This window comes from Hibiscus syriacus, unplaced genomic scaffold, assembly GCF_006381635.1.
Source record: "Hibiscus syriacus cultivar Baekdansim isolate YM2019G1 unplaced genomic scaffold, ASM638163v2 tig00110694_pilon, whole genome shotgun sequence".
In the NCBI taxonomy this organism is placed as follows: domain Eukaryota; kingdom Viridiplantae; phylum Streptophyta; class Magnoliopsida; order Malvales; family Malvaceae; genus Hibiscus; species Hibiscus syriacus.
Genome location: NW_024062828.1, coordinates 3,326,620 through 3,346,969, shown reverse-complemented (window position 1 = coordinate 3,346,969; position 20,350 = coordinate 3,326,620). Strand labels below are relative to the sequence as shown.

General features: G+C 31.9%; 1 protein-coding gene across 1 annotated transcript; it reads left to right on the top strand.

The window, feature by feature from the left end:
* Nucleotides 1-1,443: 1,443 nt before the first annotated feature.
* LOC120138498 (transcription factor TCP20-like) lies at nucleotides 1,444-3,628 on the top strand. The gene is made up of 2 exons (XM_039153948.1): nucleotides 1,444-2,680; nucleotides 2,771-3,628. The coding sequence occupies exon 1, from the start codon at nucleotides 1,599-1,601 to the stop codon at nucleotides 2,457-2,459; it is 861 nt and encodes a 286-aa protein (XP_039009879.1). The 5' UTR covers nucleotides 1,444-1,598; the 3' UTR covers nucleotides 2,460-2,680; nucleotides 2,771-3,628.
* The last annotated feature ends 16,722 nt before the right edge of the window (nucleotides 3,629-20,350 follow it).

Genomic DNA, 20,350 nt, shown 5'->3' with positions numbered 1-20,350 from the left:
CACATAAATACTTATTAATATAGTCTATCTTTAACAATTACGATATTGATGCATAATTAAATTTATGAATGCGATAATCTAATTTGGCCACCCAAGTGTTATGTAACGTAGTAGAGACTAAATTAATTTTTTTAAATTCAAAAACTTATTTAATTCTCAAACAAAAATTTTAAAAAACTCCCCAAAGTTAAAAATATATAACAATCAAAATTATATTTAAAGCAATTAAAATGTTTGAAAATTTAAAATAAACCAAAATTTTAAATCAATTAACAAATATTTGAAATTTTTTAAATATAAAATATTATAAAAAACCAAAAATTTAAACTATAGAAAGAATTGCAAAAACAAACTCAAACCATGTTGTCTCACTTGTGAGTTGTATTATAATAAATGATTAATTTTTAAACTCTAAAATAAAAATCATGAGTACTACTATGATTAATATTATAATGCTTTTCATATATTTTTAATATTTTTCAGGATATTTTAAGATTTTTAATAGTTTTTAATTACTTTTAATATTTAATGCTTTTCAAAATAGTTTTAATTTATTTACAATATTTTGTGTTTTTTCTAATTTTTTTTTTTTTTTACTTTTTAACTATTTTAATCTTTTTTAAAATTTTAAATATATTTTTTGGGAAATTTTTAATATTTTTAAGGATCAATCTGAATCAAACAAATTTCAAGTATCAAATTATAATTAGAGATTTTTTTTATTTGTATAATTAGAGATTAAAATATGGGATATGATCCTGTTATATAATGTAAAACTAAGGATTGTTGGATGAGTAAAAATAGATGGTTGAGATTGATTCATTGTTTTTTCAGTATACTAAAAAACAATGAATCAATCTCAACCATCTATTTTTACTCATTCAATAGTCCTAAATCTATATAATACTAATGAGTTTTATTTTCTTATAAGTGGATCATAACTCTTAAAATATACATATAACGTTCATTTTTTTAGCAATGTATGAGAAGGATGGCCTAGAGTATGTTAGAAGTAAAACTGATGATCCAAAATCAGGTTGCTACTTGTTAGAAAACCATTAATGCAAAATGGCAATTAAGTTCCTTACAAGAGATGAGATTTGCTTTTAATATTGCAGCTGCAAACTGCAATAATACAAGGTGGAGATGTAATAAAGTGAAAGGGAAGGAATCCATCAATGTATTGATTACATATATGGTGATATGGGGATGTGTGACTGTAATTATTAAAAGAAAAGTAATGTAAGATGATAATATTCTGTAGGAATTAGTGTCTTCAGGTGAAATTGGCAGTTAAAGTTGCTATCCTATCAGAGATGTTAGTCAACCCCCCCCCCCTTTTTCACCTTCACTGCAGTGAGGAAAAGGGTAACGATGAAAGCAATGGCCAATGGGAGAGAGAGAGAGATGACATCTTGTGAAACAGAATAAAATTTTTCACATTTCGGGTCATCTTCTTCAATCTTGTCAAAGAAAACAGTAAAAACTCATGAAAGGCAAGGACTTTTCAGGTCATCTTCTTCAATCAAAGAGGACTCTTTTAGTTTTTTTGTGTTTGGTTTTGGTTTGATTCCCCAATCCCATTCTTTTACCAGTTTATGGATCCCAAGGGCGCCAAGCAGCAACACCAGCAGGAGGTAGAGGATCAAAGCATGGGAGAGAATAAAGCATCTGAGATCAAGGATTTCCAGATTGTGATGGCGGATAAAGGAGAAGGGAAGAAGCAACAGTTGGCCCCAAAGAGAAGTTCCAACAAAGACAGACATACCAAAGTTGAAGGAAGAGGTAGAAGGATAAGGATGCCTGCTTTATGTGCAGCTAGAATCTTTCAGTTGACAAGGGAATTGGGTAACAAATCTGACGGGGAAACAATACAGTGGTTGTTACAACAAGCTGAACCGTCCATAATTGCCGCCACAGGGAGCGGAACGATTCCGGCATCAGCTTTGGCAGCGGCTGGGGGCTCAGTTTCATCACAGCCAGGGGCCTCTCTATCAGCGGGGTTGCACCAAAAGATGGAAGATTTTGGGGGGTCCAGTATAGGGTCAGGGAGCAGTAGGACCAGTTATACAATGGTTGCTGACAATTTGGGGAGACCCCATCATGTGGCAACTGGGTTATGGCCCCCTGTCAGTGGTTACGGGTTCCAGTCATCATCTGGACCATCTACAACAAATTTAGGCACTGAAAGTTCCAATTATCTGCAAAAGCTTGGCTTTCCCGGTTTTGACTTGACACCTAGTAACATGGGTCAGATGAGTTTCACCTCAATCTTGGGTGAAGCTAATCAGCCACTCCCTGGTTTGGAACTTGGTCTGTCTCAAGACGGTCATATTGGGGCTCTAAATTTTCATGCTTTGAGCCAGATTTATCAGCAGATGGAGCAAGCTAGGGCGCAACAGCACCAGCAACAGCAGCAACCCTCTGCTAAGGATGATTCCCATGGATCAGGCCAGTAAAGTTTTGACCTTTGGGAGAAAGATGAAGAAAGAAAAGAAAAGGGTCCTCGAGACACGATTGGCTTGTTCTTTTTTTCCTCTTAATGTCTCAGTATTGTATAATGGAAAAACCAAAACCAGAAGTGTGAGAAAAATGGATACTTTTCCTCTAATTCCATAGGGACTGGATGGATTTTTTCCCCTTCTTTCTGTACTGCATCACTCAAGTTTCCATTGCAGAGGTTCTTTCTCGACTCTTACCTTGAACTTCCTCTAAAATCTATGGAGAAACATAAATTCTTGTGTTAAGCTATTTTGTGTGGAATCTGCAGGTGGAGCTTTGCACAGCTTAGTAGCTTGGATTTGGGCTTAACTCCTTGTTTGATTCAGGGTGTGTCGATGTTGATGTAAGCTAAATCTATTTTGTTTTCTTCTTCTCTACTTCCGGAAAGAGTGGCAATCGGTTTGTTTGTGAAATTAAAATTATAAATTCACAGTAATACGTCCATTTTCTTCTTAGACCAATTAAGAATGCTTGTTTGTCCAAAAGAATATATTCTTCCACACAAAGGGCTAATCATTTATTACACTGTAGCCTCTGCCTGCCAGAGCATGCATTTTTCCTGCCATAGCTTTCCATCTAACATCCAAGAATCTATTTCCTTTGTCATCACTTGAAATTTGTTCCTTTGCAAAGCTCTTACCCTTTTTTTGGAAAGCCCTTTTACTGATATAATCCTTTTCGCTGAGCACCATCTATTTGTCTCTCTTATCCTAAATTACTACATATTCAAGCTTCACATATGAAGGGACTTAGCATGTATATATCTCTGGATGCATTAACTGTTTATATCTTTGTTTGATGTTGAGCAAGATTATATACGCCAACTTTCTCTCGAATCCCCGAAAAGTCGGCGGAAGTCGGATTTAAGCTGCTCCAGGTACAATGTTCTAAAGAAGAAATCTGGACACAAAGCTGATAAACCGACCACTTTTGTTAGAAATGAGAATACTGTTTTCGTATATTAAATTGTAACATAGTTGAATGCTCTGAGGTATGTCTGGAAAAGACCATCTTCACTTTTATTTTTGGTTGGAACTTCATCATCAAATGGTTTGGACTACTTGTCTCATGCATGTCATTGACAAGATCACATTAAGACTGGAACAACTGGAGCATTCATGCCTCAGATCCTCGCATTCATAATTGTATAGCTTCATTGATTTTGTGATCTGTGCTATGGTCGCTTTAATATTATTCATTCATACTTATAGTATCCAACTAAAGCACAAATGCAAAGTCGAAAAATTACTGAGGTCCAAACAATTTTAGAAGTTGCAGGTTCAAGTGAAATTGACAGTTGAGGTTAAGTTTGTCTTGCACTATTTTGGAATGAAGTTTTGGCCCTCATTGTTACTATCTCCTAGATGGCAGCCTTTCATGTTACCATGGCATGACCATAGCAATCTCAACCTGATTTTGTATGTTTCACTTGGTGTTTCTTCATGATGTCGCTTTCCTTGTCTTTTTTCCCAGAATTTTCCTTGATTTTAGATATAGGTGGTTTGACAAGAAAAGATCTTCACATCTGTTTCAGCATATTAAATTTTGTTGTTTCAATGCTTGATGGAACAAGCATGGCTCCAGTCTTTTAAAGATTCTCAAAGTAACCATCGCTTTCAGTCCTCTATCAGATACATTCTTTATCTGTTTCAGCTCTTTCTCCACTACTTTGCACTGGTTTCAAGGATTGGTTCAAATTCTCGAGAGTATTGGTAAAAGTAAATAAACATGTTTGCCATTCGTGGTGTATGTCGAGCCTGATGGAAATCGGCAACAATTGTAAAAACTTGAATTACAAGCTTGTTCTGTAATTTGAGCTCTATGTTCCAATTGATTAAAGGGTAAAATACAAAAATGGTCATCGAACTTTTAGAATGCTTCCATTTTGGTCACCCAACTTTTAAAACTTACAATACAGTCATCAAACTTTTAGTTCGTTTTCAGTAAGGTCCCTGACATTACCTACCGTTAGTTTCACCTGACATGACACGTCACTGTTATTTTACGACTTAATAAAATAATCCTTTTAACCCATTTCAGCATTCCAAAAAATTTACTCACCCAAACTTGACTAAAAACCCTAAAAATAAAATCTATCTTTCTCTTGTTCTCTTTGTTTGATAATTCATGTTCATAAACACTTTAATTTACATGTTCAACCTCAAATTTCAAATTCATGTTCAAATTCTAGCTTATCAAAATGAACTTGAAGCAACAAACATAAGGCAAAAAAAATAGAATCTTTAAATCCTAAATTACCCATTTCTTAACCCAACATAATCAGCTACAACAAAACCCCCCAAACAAACCACCTAAATCACTCATTCAAACCTTCTTCCCCTCTCTATGGTTCTCGTCTTCCTTAACAAACCAACGATAACAGTACATGAACGTGGATTCAATGGGAGATCATACCAAATAAAAATTGCAATTTCTTCTAAGTACATATTCATGGTTAACACACCCAAAGAACCTCATTTCAACATTATTATTCATTCAAGTTGTGCGTAAGGTAACTGACATTCCACAAAAATATATTAGGATTACAATTGGTGTCTCCATTGCTAGCTTTGATTGCTGATCAAGCAAAGAGACTAAGATATACACTTTTTTAAATAGTCCGGATAATTATAAGGTAATATCTTTAAACACATATTGTCTTATACTTAGCTCAGATTAATAAAAAAAAGTGTATGAAATGATAGATAATTTTGTTAAGGGTAATGGTCCAAACCATTGGTAATAAAGTTATCTATTCTTCAATCTATCCGCAATAAGTTTACTATTAGTTTCAATAAAATTTATTTAATACAATTAATACTTTAATAAAAATTTTGCAAATACACAATCTATAGGGTAATTATTTGGTATATTACAAGTGTAAAAAGTTTCCACATGTAATGATTGAATCATAACAGCTATAATCCTGATAAATATAAGAATTAAAAAAAATGAGACATTTATCATCATAATTCTATATATAAAAGAAAATTCTAATATAAATACACCTGATGGTATATATATATAATAAAGTTTAACATCATTTTAAATGAAATCGAGAGTATTTGGAGGATTACAATCACATTTTTTTTTTGTTTTTTCACAGATTAATTGAAGAAGTAATTGCAAGAATAAAAAGCAAGTTAATTGCATCGTATTTCTCTAAATTATAAGTCTCATTTTAAATTGATCCTTAAACTTTTAAATATTTTAATTTCATCTTCAAATTATGACTTTCATTCTAAATTAGTCCTTAAACTTTTGAACATTTTAATTTCAACCCTAAAGTATTGCCCTCTTTCTAAATTATTCCCCAAGCTTTTAAATATTCCAATTTCATCCCCCAAATTCATCCAAATATGTAATTAGTTTCAACCATAATTTAACCTAAATTTTGTTTTTTTTTTCAAACATATAATAATATAACATGGTCTAATGATTTTATTACCAATAGATGTGATTAGTATATGCGTATAGTTTGGGATGAAATTGAAATATTCAAAAAGTTTAGGGACTGATTTAGAATGAAGGTTATAGTTTGGGGATGAAATTGAAATGTTCAAAAGTTTAAGGATTAATTTAGAATGATAGTCATAGTTTAGGGATGAAATTGGAATATTTAAAAGTTTAGGGACCAATTTAAAAGAAAAATCATACTTGAAGGAATGTGATACAATCAACTCATAAAAAGCACACACACAAAAAAACGTTTGGAAAACCAACAAAAGAGACATGTTCTCCGTATATCAAAAGCCTCGCAACAATAACAAACAAAATTAGTGTAAACTATAAATTAGCCCCTATTCCCATATGTAAGATGAGGGGAGTTAATGTAGTAGGTTGGTCCCAACACCAAGTTAAAAGCAGCTTCCGTAGAAGACCTCCGGCAGTCTAAATTATAAATTGTTCACCGTGGGACTCGATCCCACGACCACAAGGTTAAGAGCCTTGCGCTCTACCAACTGAACTGAACGGACAATTTTATTTAATTATTTGTTCAATTTTATTTTGATCACTCAATTATTTATGCATTTTGTTTTTGTTATTCAACTATTGTTTTTTAAAACCATAACTTACATTATATTTTGATTTTATTTTGGACATCTGCCTTTAGAAAATTAATTTAAGTGGTGATGTAGTATTTTTTTTATATTTTTCAATGATGATATGACGTTATTTTATGGTGACACATCAACATCACCGTTAATTTTTTTAACAGCAGGTGACCGAAATAAAATCAAAATATAATATTAGGTATGATTTTAAAAACAAAAATAGTTGAGTGGTCAAAAAATTACACGAATAATTGAGTGACTAAATTATGTAATTTACCCAATAAAAACTAAAACATTAAACCTTAAAACCTAGGTCTAATCTAAAGCTCTATTGTACTCGGATCCTATGATTGTAATTTGTTGTCAACGCTATTCAATGCGGGATGCATCAAATCTCTGTTGCAAGAACCATATAAGGGATGCTCGAGGTTTGCATAAAAAATATTGAAAATAGAATAATTATAAAATAAAATGTTAGTAATCGCTGTGAAAAATAAAAAGTCTGTTCCGATAATTTAAGATGAAAAGATATCCTAATAAGTGAAAATGAAAAATTTGGGTACTAGAGAAAAATAAAATATTTATTTATTTAAATTCATCAATAAAAAAATTGTTTAATTGTGTTAAAGACTTTGTCTCTATATTTTTAAATAACTGAACAATCTTTATCTTTTCTAAAAGGATAGATAATAGTAATTAATTTGTTTAGATCATTTCCTCTTTCATTACACTCTAATAAACGTTAACATTAAAAAAATTTAGAAAAATAATAATATTTTTTATTTCCGTTGAAGAGATTAACCGTTATTTTATAGCATTAAATACATTTTATGTGTGATTGAAAATGATAAAATATTATCATTTTCTCTTTAAGTTTTTTAGTATAGATTAATAAAACATGCATCATTCATTTATTATAGAGATCATTAATTAAATTAATATTCAAATTTGTAATTCCTTTCCATTACAAAGACAACGACATAATGAACTTAGTATTGGTATAGTTCTATAGTGTGTTGTGGATGTCTTAATCATTTTTCATACGTAATCGATTTTTAAATTCGATTTTTTATTACACAGACGAAAACAATATGATTTTAATAAATTTTATTTAAAAATAAATTTTATTAAAATAAAAAACTTTTGAATAATCCAATTACACTTTAAATAAGGTTGGTGGCGATTCAATGACAAATTTTTTATTTAAAAAAAAAACCTAATTCGTGAAAGTATTTTAAAGATTCAATTTTTAAATACGTTTTTTACACATCTCTTGGTTCTTTTTGCTCTAATAATTGCTTAGAAAAAAATAAACTACACCATTAATCACTAATTTATTGTTTTTCATTTATTTTAATTACCGATCTTTATAAAATTAAAATTAAAATTACAATCTCAACATGATATCTTTATTTATAAAAATTTTACATAATTTTCTATCTCTTCGTTAGTAGTCCACATATTATTCTTTTAATATTTTATTTGACTAGTATATTAACGATATGTATCACTACTATATTGGTCAAATAAAATTAACACAAATTTAGATAATATCACGTCATCAGGGGCGAAGCTATGTTGGGACTCAAAGGGGCCCTTGTCCATGTTAAAAGTTTAATATATTTGATATAATTTGGTCTAATAGTATTTTGGTTCATGTACAAATAAATATTTAAATTAAAAAATATAAAAATTTATTAAATATTTAATTAAGTAGGGGCCGAACTAAAGCATGATAACCTCGTCTTCTCAAATTTTTGGTCTAGTAACAATTTAATTCATTGTAAAAATATTAGACAAATTAGGTGTTGCATCGTGAATTTCAGTTTTTTTATATATAAATTAGGGTCAATATAAGGTACTATCTGTACAAAAACTCAACTATTTGATAATGAAAATTCGTGTCCTTACATATGCAATGCTCAAACTCGGAACCTCAAGGATAACAATAATCCTTTAATCACTAAGGTCATTTGATTCGTGTTGAATTTTGATTATGAATACCTAACAAATCATCTTATTTTTCTTAAATAGTCTAATATTTTGATCCCTGTCAATATCTAATTTTGACTCCGTTCATGTATGTCATCAATGTATTGGTGAAATGAAAATACGAAAAAAATAATACATATATGGCTGCTGAGGATTGAGAAAATAACGTAGAAATTTTGAAAATGAAATAAAAAGAATATCATATGAGTATTATCATTAATAACAGTTATGATCAAAATAAGAAAGAATAAAAGATAATTGGATGATGAACGTAGAAAAAGAAAAAAAGAAGAATAGATTGATGACTATCATTGTAGTTTACCGAAAAGAGAAATGGTGCTTTGCGTATAGAACCCACAAATACAGCATCGAAAAGAAGACAGTAAACAAAATCTGATTCACAAATCATATATATAAAGTGGTGTCAATTCCACCTCAAACACCAATCTCTTTAACAACTAACATAAAAGAACTTCGAATCTAGAAGAGATATATGTTCGCTCTAAAATATATATGAATCCGCACTCACTCCCACTTAGACAAGTATGCGATCAAAGAGTTTTGGAGACTTGTTTCTCACTCCCACTTAGACAAGTGTGAAATCAAAGAGTTTTGGGGACTTGTCTATTAAGACAATAGGTTTCAAAATATCTAACCACAAAACAAAAAAGTGCATGCTCTGTCAACATCACTCCCCCCATATTCTTCCCATAATTAAGCTTTGAGACTTTTTTTTAAATTTTTACCATTTATTAAAATTATACACCGTGAAAGATTCAAAAATATTTTTTAAAATAAATATATGTATATTAATCACATAAAACTTTTATATGGAATGAACACAAATAATATTCTGAGATACGCACAATCAATAAAATAAATTATTAATCGAATGAAATTAAGATGTCAACCTTAACATAAGCGTACATCTGGCATTATTCTAGTGTTTTGATGATATAGAGTTTATAAATTTAAAATTAAAACTAATATAAAAAAATCAAGAATCAAATCAACTGAATGGAACATGCACAATTTAAAAACCTCTTAACCAAACCAAAACAATCTCACCCATACATATATATTCATATATATCCATCTTCGTAATATTCTCAAAGCACACGCTTAAATCTTTATTCCCACAAAATACCCAACAATTCCTTCATATAATCTTTTTGTTTTGGTTGTGATATTCATATTTGCTAGGGGACAGAAAACAGCTGTTTGATGCCCTCCTACATGATAAACACCGTGGATTAACACAGAGTTAGGGTTTATCCACTTAAATTAATTAAAGTGGTAAGCAACTTGTAATAATTTAAGTATGTCTTGAGTTTGTGTCCTTATCTATGTAGAAAATTCTAATCGAAAGACTCAACCACCAAAATTAAACGTGAGATCGATCCTAAAAACTGAAAGTGAAAAAAACCAAAGAGTTAGGATTTTGTCTTTTAAGGTTTGAAGCTTAATTTAGATGGTTGTTCTATAATTAATGAACTTGTCTTTTAGCAAGGGAACAATATCGATTCTTGGGCTATATAATATTATTCCATGCACACAATTTTCCAAGTTGCGTTTGTCAACTTGGCAGCTCCGGATAATATATAATCTCTCTCAGATATAGATTTAAAATTTATGTTAAGGGATAAACTTAAAAAATTTTAAATATAAAAAAAATTATAAAATTTTCAAGAAACAAAAAAATATTTAAAATATATAATAATTTAAAATTTTTAGAGAGATTGTCTCATCCGCCTTCTAGGTTCATTCCTGTCTCCAATTATTCTTCAATTTATTGCTTCTTATCCCTTGCAGCTGGAAATGACCAACAGATTACTTGTTACCAAAAATATATTTATTCGATCTAATAAGATAATTTTGACTTCCTACTTTATAAATTCAAATTGAAAAAGGAAACCCAATTTATTTACTTATTTATCTGAGTACAAATTGATGTTTAAGGTTTCTAATTTTGGCAGATATAAAGACAGATTTATGAAAGTGAAAGCAAAAATCTCACTCATCTTACATGATCATGTGTTGTTGTCCAATGTACTCCACGTTTACTACTTGTTTATCACTGATTATCTATCTATAATAGAGACATACTTGGATAAGAATACCATGTTTCTCTCTACTAATCTTTATCTTATGGATTGGATTCCATGTACATATATAATATTTATGATAATTTAAATTTTATATTGTAATTACTTTAGACTATTAAAACAATTATTAAGTAATTTTTTTATTTTTCTTAATTTTATAATTTAAAGCTATATTGATAGGGTTTCTCATTTACAAAATTAAAATATTTCCTCTTATAAATTATTTAATTAATAATCTTAAAAGAATATTAGTTGATAGAGTGATGGAAGATTTTCTTTTCTTTTTTTGGTTTTTCTCTCGATTTTAGGGTTTTGTCTTTACTAATTCAGATCGACCAACGTCGTATACCTGACTTTGGTAGTGTTGTAATCGTCCTTCGGGTGGACCCGAAATCTGGTTCCAACTTAAATTTGATGTGTTTGAGCCACCACCGATCATTTAAAATTAGGTTAACCAGACACCTTAACTTATCGTTTACCTGATCTGCATTTTACCAGAAATTAATCGGTTTCGGGAGTCGATTATAATAAAGGAAGGATTAGCACCCTTGTGCTGCCCTTTCGGTACCAATTTAATTTCCCGGTTGTCTTAACTGCGAAAATTAAAAGTTAAATTAAAATTTAGAAGCCCAATCCTAACTTCTTACCTTTGACAAATTTGAAAAATTTCCTAAAAAATTAAATTAAATTAAATTAAATTAAAAATACATATTAAATAAATAAAATAATAAAAAACTTCAAATTAAAAAATTATTAAATTGAAAAAAATTAAAAATCAAGGATCAAATTGATATTAACTGAAAGTTGAAAGGAAAAATAAAAAGTTAGGAGGTCAATTTGCAAAATATAAGAAATATAAACATGGATTAAATTGAATTAATTCAAAATTCCAGTGCAAATTTAAAATAGGTGACCAAAAATGAATTACGCATCAAAAGTGTAAGGACTACGAAAATAATTAAACTATTTCATATTTGCACAGTGGTCCTCCCTGTATAAGCCCAATAACCACAAAAAACCATTTTATCTCATTTGACCCAAAAAAACTCTCCAAAAACTCCTCCCCAATTGCTCTCAACCCTTCCCCCACCGGCCAATGATTGTCCACTTACCGACGTAGCCCCACCTCCGTCAACTGCTGCCTCAGGTGGCCAGGAAACTTAAAATTTCACTAAGATTAAAATCGAATCTAACCCCTAAATATCCAAAATCAACCCCAAAAAGCATAGATCTAAAAGGAAGATCTCAATTTTTTATCTTTTCTGATGATGCCTTCTCAACTCCAGTGTTTTCTATGCATTCTTAGTGTTCTTTGGCGAGACAAATCTTTGTTTTTCTTTCTTTCAATTTCGTCTATTTTTTATATGCTTGTTGTGTTTGGTTGCTTTGGTGGCTCGATCGATTTCCTCGTGGTTTTTTCCATTATTGCTTCGAAGGTTTGGTGGGGTATTTATACCCCCTCTGCCGGTGGTCGTTTCTGACCTAATGGGGGTTGTTTCCCTCGTCCCTATTTTACTCGAGCCGATTTATTGTTCGTGTTGGCTTCAAATCCCGGGATGGTTCAATCCTGGGTTGCTCCGATTTGCTTTGCCCTAAAATCTCGGTCGGTTACTACACGTGGCTTTCACGCGCTATTTGTGTGGCACCCTTGCTAAGTTTAAAACCTACTCTGTTGATTGAGTCGTAGTCGACTCTTTTATGGAATATCTTTCGTTATAGAGTTGAAATTTGACCTGGAGGTTAATTCAACATTGAATGGTTCTTAAGTTTGTCAGAAATTTCCGTCGACTTTGGGCCTTCTTCTAGTCCAATAGCCTTCATTGTGAAGTTGAAATTTAACTTTAAGAATTTGATTATAAAACAGCTCCTTGTTGTTAAACTAAATTATTAATAACTCATTCTTTATGAAGTTGAGTCGATCCAGACTGACCTGAGCACGATATCCCTCATCATGAAGTTAAAATCGTGGTCGACTCTTTCATCGTGAAGTTGAATCGATCTTAGATGATTTGAGCATGATATCCTTCGTCGTGAAGTTGAAATCAAGTTCAAAATATGAACTGGAAAGTGGCTTCTTGTTGCCAAATCATAGTCAACCTTGGTCTTCTTCTTGTCTTAAAGACCTCGGTTTAAAATTCAAACGAAAATTAGTTCATCGCTGCTACCATGCGGTTGATATGCCCTCGAGCTTAATGGGATCAAACTCAAAAGTTTTCATTGACAAACATTTTTTCTCGACTTATGATATATTGTAAATTAGGCTGGGATATAGTTCCTTGTTGCTAAATTGCAGCCAACATAGGTCTTCTTCTTAGCTTAAAAACCTCGGTTTAAAATTCTACCAGAAAGTAGTTCCTCGCTACTATTATGCGATTAATATGCCCTTGAGCTGAATAAAATCGAACTCGAAAGTTTTCGTTGACATAGAGCCCTTCTTGCCTTTAGCTACGTTGTGAAAGGTTCCTCTAAGTGAATTCATAATCCTTTAGATGACTCCCCTTCACGAGAAGGTCAAGTGAGATAACTCCCCTTCACAGTTTAAGTTGATATTGATTCTTCGGATGACTCCACTTAGCAGGAAAACCAAGTGATATATTCTTCAGGTTGTTCCCCTTCGTGGGTCTGAACCAGGTGAGATGATCTTTTGATGACTCCCCTTCACGAGAAAGCCATATGAGATGTTCTTCGAGTGACTCCTCTTTGTGAGAAATCCAAGTGAGGTATTCTGTCAGTCAGATATCATCCGTCGTGGATTTGAAATATGGCCTGAAAACTTTAACAGGAAACTAGCCACTCTTCATTGAGTTAAGCTAAACTGAATCAGTTCTGAATTGGCTCTCGAACCCGAGTTGAAGTTGATTCTAAGATATGTCAATTTTTCTATAGCTCAAGTTGGTTAAGGTATAGCTCCTCACCACTGAGTTAATCTATACCACCATCATTTTTTTAAGATGATTTTGAATCGAGTATCATTCGTCGTGAAGTTGAAACTTGACTCTAAAGCTGAAAAATATGTATATGTAAAATGATAAATGTGATGCTCTTTAGTATATCTAAGAAGTATGCAAAAATGTATTTTTTTTATTTTATTTCTTGGACGAAGTCTCATTCTTTGTCTACTGGTCTTGTTCTTGGAATCGATCATGCCCTAGCACTAACGACTTCATGGAAAATATCTGACATTTGCTCATTTTTTGGCTTAATCCAGTGATCTTGCACTCCTGGTTGTATGGATCCATTTTAATCCAGAGATTCGTAAACGTTCTTTTAGCCTTGTTTTACTCGAGGGAGTAAGACTTTTTTGCATTTTGGTTGATGATCAACTACTAGAATTGGTTGAACCATCATCGTGGTTGACACATCAATATTTAGTGAAAGGCTTCCTTACATGGCTTGGAAGCTCAAATGACAACTTTTACAGCCAAGGCTACCTCCTCCAGTGTCTGTAAAATTATTCTAATTGTCATGGAAAAAGACTGGAGAACAAGAAGACATGCTGCCTTGAAATTATATAAAACACCCTTAGTGCTTCTTGTGAGTTCTCAGATTCTTGTACTCGTAGAGTATTTTGATTTTTTTTTTGCATGGGAATCTTGGCAGCAAAGCTTATCTTTACTTTAAACGTCTTTGAGTTATAATTATTTCGCTCTCTCTCTTTCACGCTCATTTGGGTTATCATTACTATTAGGGCTTGTATTCCTGTTGTTTCTCTTTGATATGGCATTCTCAAGTATAACAGTGAACTCATGCTTGTTATTTGGAAGGACTTGACAGCGACTAACTTTTCTTGCCATCATAAACGAAACTCTTTCAAGCCAACTCATTGTTGTAGGTCTCTTGCACCTTCTCAGGTGACCATTTTCATAATAAAGAGATGCACTACAATGAAAGAATAAACCATCTGTACTGCCCATACTCATTTGAAGTGATTAGTCAGAATAGTTATCCTTTGTCCCTTTGATCTAGTATCACGTCTGGCCATGGATTATAACGCAACCTTCTACTTCGCAACGTCATGCTCTATTTTGATAGGAACCACATAAGGAGGCGCGTGAGATTGAAAACATGGAAATGCCCCACACCGTTTAAGGTCCTTTAACTGATTTTTGAGAAAATATATCTTGTCTGAGATATACCTCCTTTCTTTAAAAGGTTTGGTATAAAAATGATATCAGAGCAATTGAAGCAAAGTATCAATTCACTTAATATCAAATAAACGAATCACACAAATTGTTTTAAAAAATTATAGCCTTTGACAAATATCAAGATCCATGGGTGGTATGGAAGCCAATGCGATTTGGTTTTGATTTTCATGATTTTCAAATAAGACATGAACAAAATAGTACAACTGATACACTCCACTGCAAGGCTCTTTAGAGAGCATTTCTATTTCAGTTCTCAGGAATCTTCCATTTGTTCAAGTTTCGTAGACTCCTTAAGTAGAGATAGCACAGAAATATCGATCTGAAAACAAAACCCCTGAGTGTTTTTGTGTAGTCAACTATAACATATGTTTCGTGACTCCCTTAGTCCACCTTTCATAGGAAATATAACTTTATGGTAATAGTGATGATCTCCACTTGTCTCATCCTAAGATGCCCATTCCTCGATTGCTTCATTCACTTTTTAGATGCATCTCCAGTTGCACAAACATCCGCTTCTAGAGTGTCCTTGTTTTTTCCTAAAATTCCAGCTTTTTTCTGTCCATCATTAGCTGGATCAAGGCTCTAAATTCGGCATATTCTTGTACATCATGTTTATCTTTATTGTGATAACATCAATGACTGCCACCTTTGCAATCTGAAGTGCTAGGATGCGGTGCAAGAAACCCCGCATTTATTATTTGCCTCCATATCTAAGCTAGAGGTGACTTCACTTTGAAAACTTTGGTCTTGATATTATCCTCGATGATGACATTAACCCCGTTTTCTTTGTTGTTAGACAGAGGGTTCTGTGCCACGTTGGGTAATTCTGAATTGTTGAAATGAATCCAATTCTTGTTGCGTATCCTTTGAACAATATTCTTAAAGATGAGGTAGTTTTTAATAACATGCCTCGGGACACCACCATGATATTCATAATGTGCATTTTCATCATACCACCTAGGGTATAAGAGCTTTAGAGGTTTCACTAGATAGGGTGACACCACATGTGTAAAAAACTATTGATAAAGCTCCTTATATGTCATGGGAATATGATCAAAATGCTCCTTTTCTCTTTCTTTACTTGGTTCCCTCAAATTTTTATCTAAAAGTACCTGACGGTACAGCTGTAGTTGGTTTTGATTTAGAGATCATAATATCTTTGCTAGTGTTATAAGTGTTGATGTTGTTGATCTTTCTTTCTCTCTTCTTTATGGGATGTATTTTACTTGACTCCCTCCTTCTATCTTTCTTTGCTTTATGACCATTTACACCATGTCTTCGGCCATCACCAAATCGAAAAAGTTCCCAGATGTAAGTACAACCAGAAGTCCGAAGAATGATGCCTTCAAAGTGTCTATGAAGAGCTTCATTGTTTCTTTCTCATCTAGAGGTGATGAACATGAGTGGTTAAATCCCTCCATCGCTGTGTGTACTCCCTAAAACTTTTGTTGTACTTATTCTCCATACTTTGCATCACAACACGATCTGGTCTAATGTCATTTACATGCTTGTATTGCTCTAAAAATGACTTGGCAATATCTTTCCACGTCCTAATATGATAATGGTTCAGTTGATTGTACCACCGGATTGTTGAACCTGCCAGACTCTCTTGGAAGTAGTGAATAATGAGTTGGTCATTACTGACATATCTTGTCATCTTTTGACAGAACATGATAATGTTAGCTTAGGGGAAACTATTCTCATCAAACTTCTCAAAATCTGGGACTATAAACTTAGGAGGAATAATTAAATTTGGGACCAACTTAGTTCTAGAGCGTCAACTCCATAATAATTATCATATCCTCTAACTATATTCATTTGATTTTCCAATTGCTTGATCATTTCCTCCATTTTCTTTGCTTTGGCTTCCTCATCAAAATCCTAAATACAGTCATCATCTGGGTTATTTTGAGGGTTGGTTACAGAGGCTTGTGCTTTTGTAGTAGATGAATCCCCTTGAAGTCCTGGAAAGATTCTAGGTGAAATAACTAACTGTGGAGTGGGTGGTACAACCATCCCTCCATATGCCCCGCCCCAAACAACCTGGCAATAATCTGGTCAAACAATGAATCTTGGTTCCTAGTGATGAAATCCAACGTATTTTGTTGATTATAACTTATTTTCTCCTCAAGCTTATTTTGCAATCTTAGCATGTTTTTTCAAGTTGATCAATCTTTGCTTTTATCTTCTTTTTCTTTGTACGAGTATTGTGAAGATGAGGTTTAACATCCCAAAAGTCAGGTTAGTGACCAAAATAAAATTTTTGGAAACTTTAAAGCATGAATTCAAAAGATTGAAAAGTTTAGGGACTTAATTGGTAATATTTTGTGAAGAATGATCTAGTAAATAATTGATGGAGTAAGGGCTATAAGGGTCATTTGACAAGAAAGATTTTTATTTTTCCTTTATAAGGAATTAACCACGTGGAATGAGAAGGAAAAATGGAAAGGAAAAGTCTGGAGAGTTGGGTCTTCTTCCTCCTTCAGTCGTGAACCCCATTTGTAAAAGGTAAGTTTCATGTTGGTTGATAAATTCTTAATTTTAAGCTTGGTTTATGTTCTTTAGATGATACTTAAGCTTAAGGAAAGCTTAAGTTGTCTTAAAATTAAAAGATGAAGAAGCTAGAAAGGATTAAATATGAGATGGTTATAAGTGAAATCTTGGAAAAAAGTTAGTAATTAAAGTTGGGAGTTAAATTTGACTTGTCATCAGTCAAAATAAGAAATTCAAAGTATTATAAGCGAATTTAGAACATGTTGATAAATTGGTAAGATTCTTGGTTTCCAAATTTAAGATAGAATATTGGTTATTAAGATGAGTTAAAGTGATATAAGTTGGCTAGAATAAGTGTAGTTAAGTTTAAAGGGCTCAAAGGAGATTATATAAGAAGAATTAAGTAAGTTTGGATGAATTTTTGGGGTAAGAAAAGTGATTTTTGGGCTATGGGTATCGTTACTGCTTTAACAGGTATCGATACTTCAAGACTAGAATTAACAAAGGCATTCAAAGGGTATCGATACCTGGGAAGAACAGTATCGATACCCAGTGTACCGATACCTTAAGGGAGGTATCGATACCTTCTTTGAACGAGAATTACAGAATGCAATATGGGTATCGATACCTAGGCATGGTACCGATACCATTGCAAGAGAAAATTTGGATTAACTCTTTCTTCTAGCTTAAGAAATTAAGGATTGAATCATAGTATTTGGAATGCTGATATGTATACATGATTGTGTAGATATCGATCGATAGCAACGTTCGAACAAGTTTATAAGTAATAGCCATCGAGAAGAGATAAGGGATCGATATTGACTAATGAGGCCAGATGAGTGCATACTAGTTAGTTTATGATGTTTAATGGAAATAAGACTTTTGACAAGTCTATTTCCTATAGTCGAATGCATGAATTCATAAATATAAACATGTGTTTGATATGAATATGTGTGTGATAGGTTATAGTATATGTTACATTATATATGTGAGCATGTGTGCCAGTGTATATGTGAATGAGCATAGATGATACCTGTGATGATATAAGAATAAGATATGAATCATATGATATGAGTATATGGAAAACATATGTGAACAAGATATGACCTATATGTTTATGTGAAACCGTAAAAAGTGATATGACCTATATGTGCTACATGATATAAATGATTTTATAGGAAATGACATGAGCTATGTGATACAAGGTTATGTGATTACATGATCACAATAAGAGATGTGTGATATGAATGTATGAATATGTGAAATGATATAAGTATTAATGCCTATGTTAATTATCATGAGAGCTAGAGGTATAGTTGGCATGCCAAGAGTCGAGGGTCTACGTGGTCCTTCAGGACATATATGTATCCTTTGGAACATTTATGAGGTCTTTTGGGACACATGATTGGTCCTTTGGAATATGTATATAGTTCTTAAGAAGATTTTTATGTGGTCTTTATAGATATTTTATATGGCACTTCGGTGCATTTCTACGCGGCACTTCGATGCACTTCTATGTGGCACTTCGGTGCATTGTGCACAACCTCAATGTACTCACATATGTTTAGTTCTCACATGTGTACATGGGTTAATAAAGATATAATATAAATAATTTAAGTTGATTGTTATATGTGGTTGCGCATTTGGATATGAGTATGTTGGTTGCATGTGTTGCATATGTTATATTATCTATAAGGAAATATTTTTGTATGATATATTTGAATATAAGAGAATTAAATGAACTTATATGATATGTTACAAGTAATTATATGAGAAATGATGTGAACTCCATAAGTATATATATATGTAATAAAGTGGTGGACTATAGGATTATATTAATAGAATAATTATGATTGTACGGTGAGAATATACTTTATAGGTGAACTAGTATAATGAAATTATATTAATAAATGAGAATTGAGATAAATAAATAGTACATCAAATATGAAACATGTACATAAATAAGTTGTATAGGAAAGTCTATATGTTTTAACGAAATGGTGATCTAAAACTTGTTAAATTCTTAGGTGATATAAAACATAGTACAAAGATCTAGGAAATGAAGTCATATGAGAATATCATAGGAATTAAGTTATGGTAAGTTATGATAATATGTTTATGTGGCAAATTATGTGAAAAATGAACTAATAGAATATAAAGAATTAGTATACAAAAATATGAATATGTAACAAGAGTCTATGGGTTATACGATAAATAGAAGCATATGGAAATAAGAGATAAAATAGGTGACTATAGTATATAAATTATATGATTAAGAATTATGTAAAAAGAATGATTCAAAGGATAATGATTCAAAGGATAATAGGAGAATGTGATATAAGCTGAGTGAGGTAAATATAAAGGATTATATGAACATGAAACAATATACAATATTATATGATATGATGATATATGTGTATGTATATATTTATTACATGAATGTGTATATGAGGTTGTATGATTTGATAATATGAAGCATGAATTCATTATTAAGAGTTATAGTTACCTTATATGTATTATATGTCTCACTAAGTCAAAGACTTAGCGTGTGAATGTTTCACACGTAGGATTATAATCAGATCAGATAAGAGTTTTGAATCATATGTATTCTATTATTTGAAAGTAGTTGGCATGTAATTAATGTTTTAAATTATATATACTCTAATAAGTTTTGAAGATATTTTATTTGTAATAATATGAACCTTTATTGAATAAAAGTGGAAATTTTTCATGTTGGTACACAAGTATAAGTTTTGAAAAGTTAATGTGACACATCGGACTCGGATCCGGGTCGAATAAGAGTTGGGGGTGTTACATGAGGTGTGTCCAGTGCTTGATGAGGTGTGTCCAGTGTTTATTCCTTTTTTGATGAGACATTTTATGTTAGTTAATTTGAATGTAAAAAAACGAAAATGCAACAAAATATGCAAAAATGCATGATGCATGAAATTTTCTAGGCATTGATCCAAAATGTGTTTGTTGTTATAAATAGTATTTATTGGGATAAAAGTGTTATTTCTAAGAGACCAAGAACAATTCAAAGGTACATTCTAGCTAG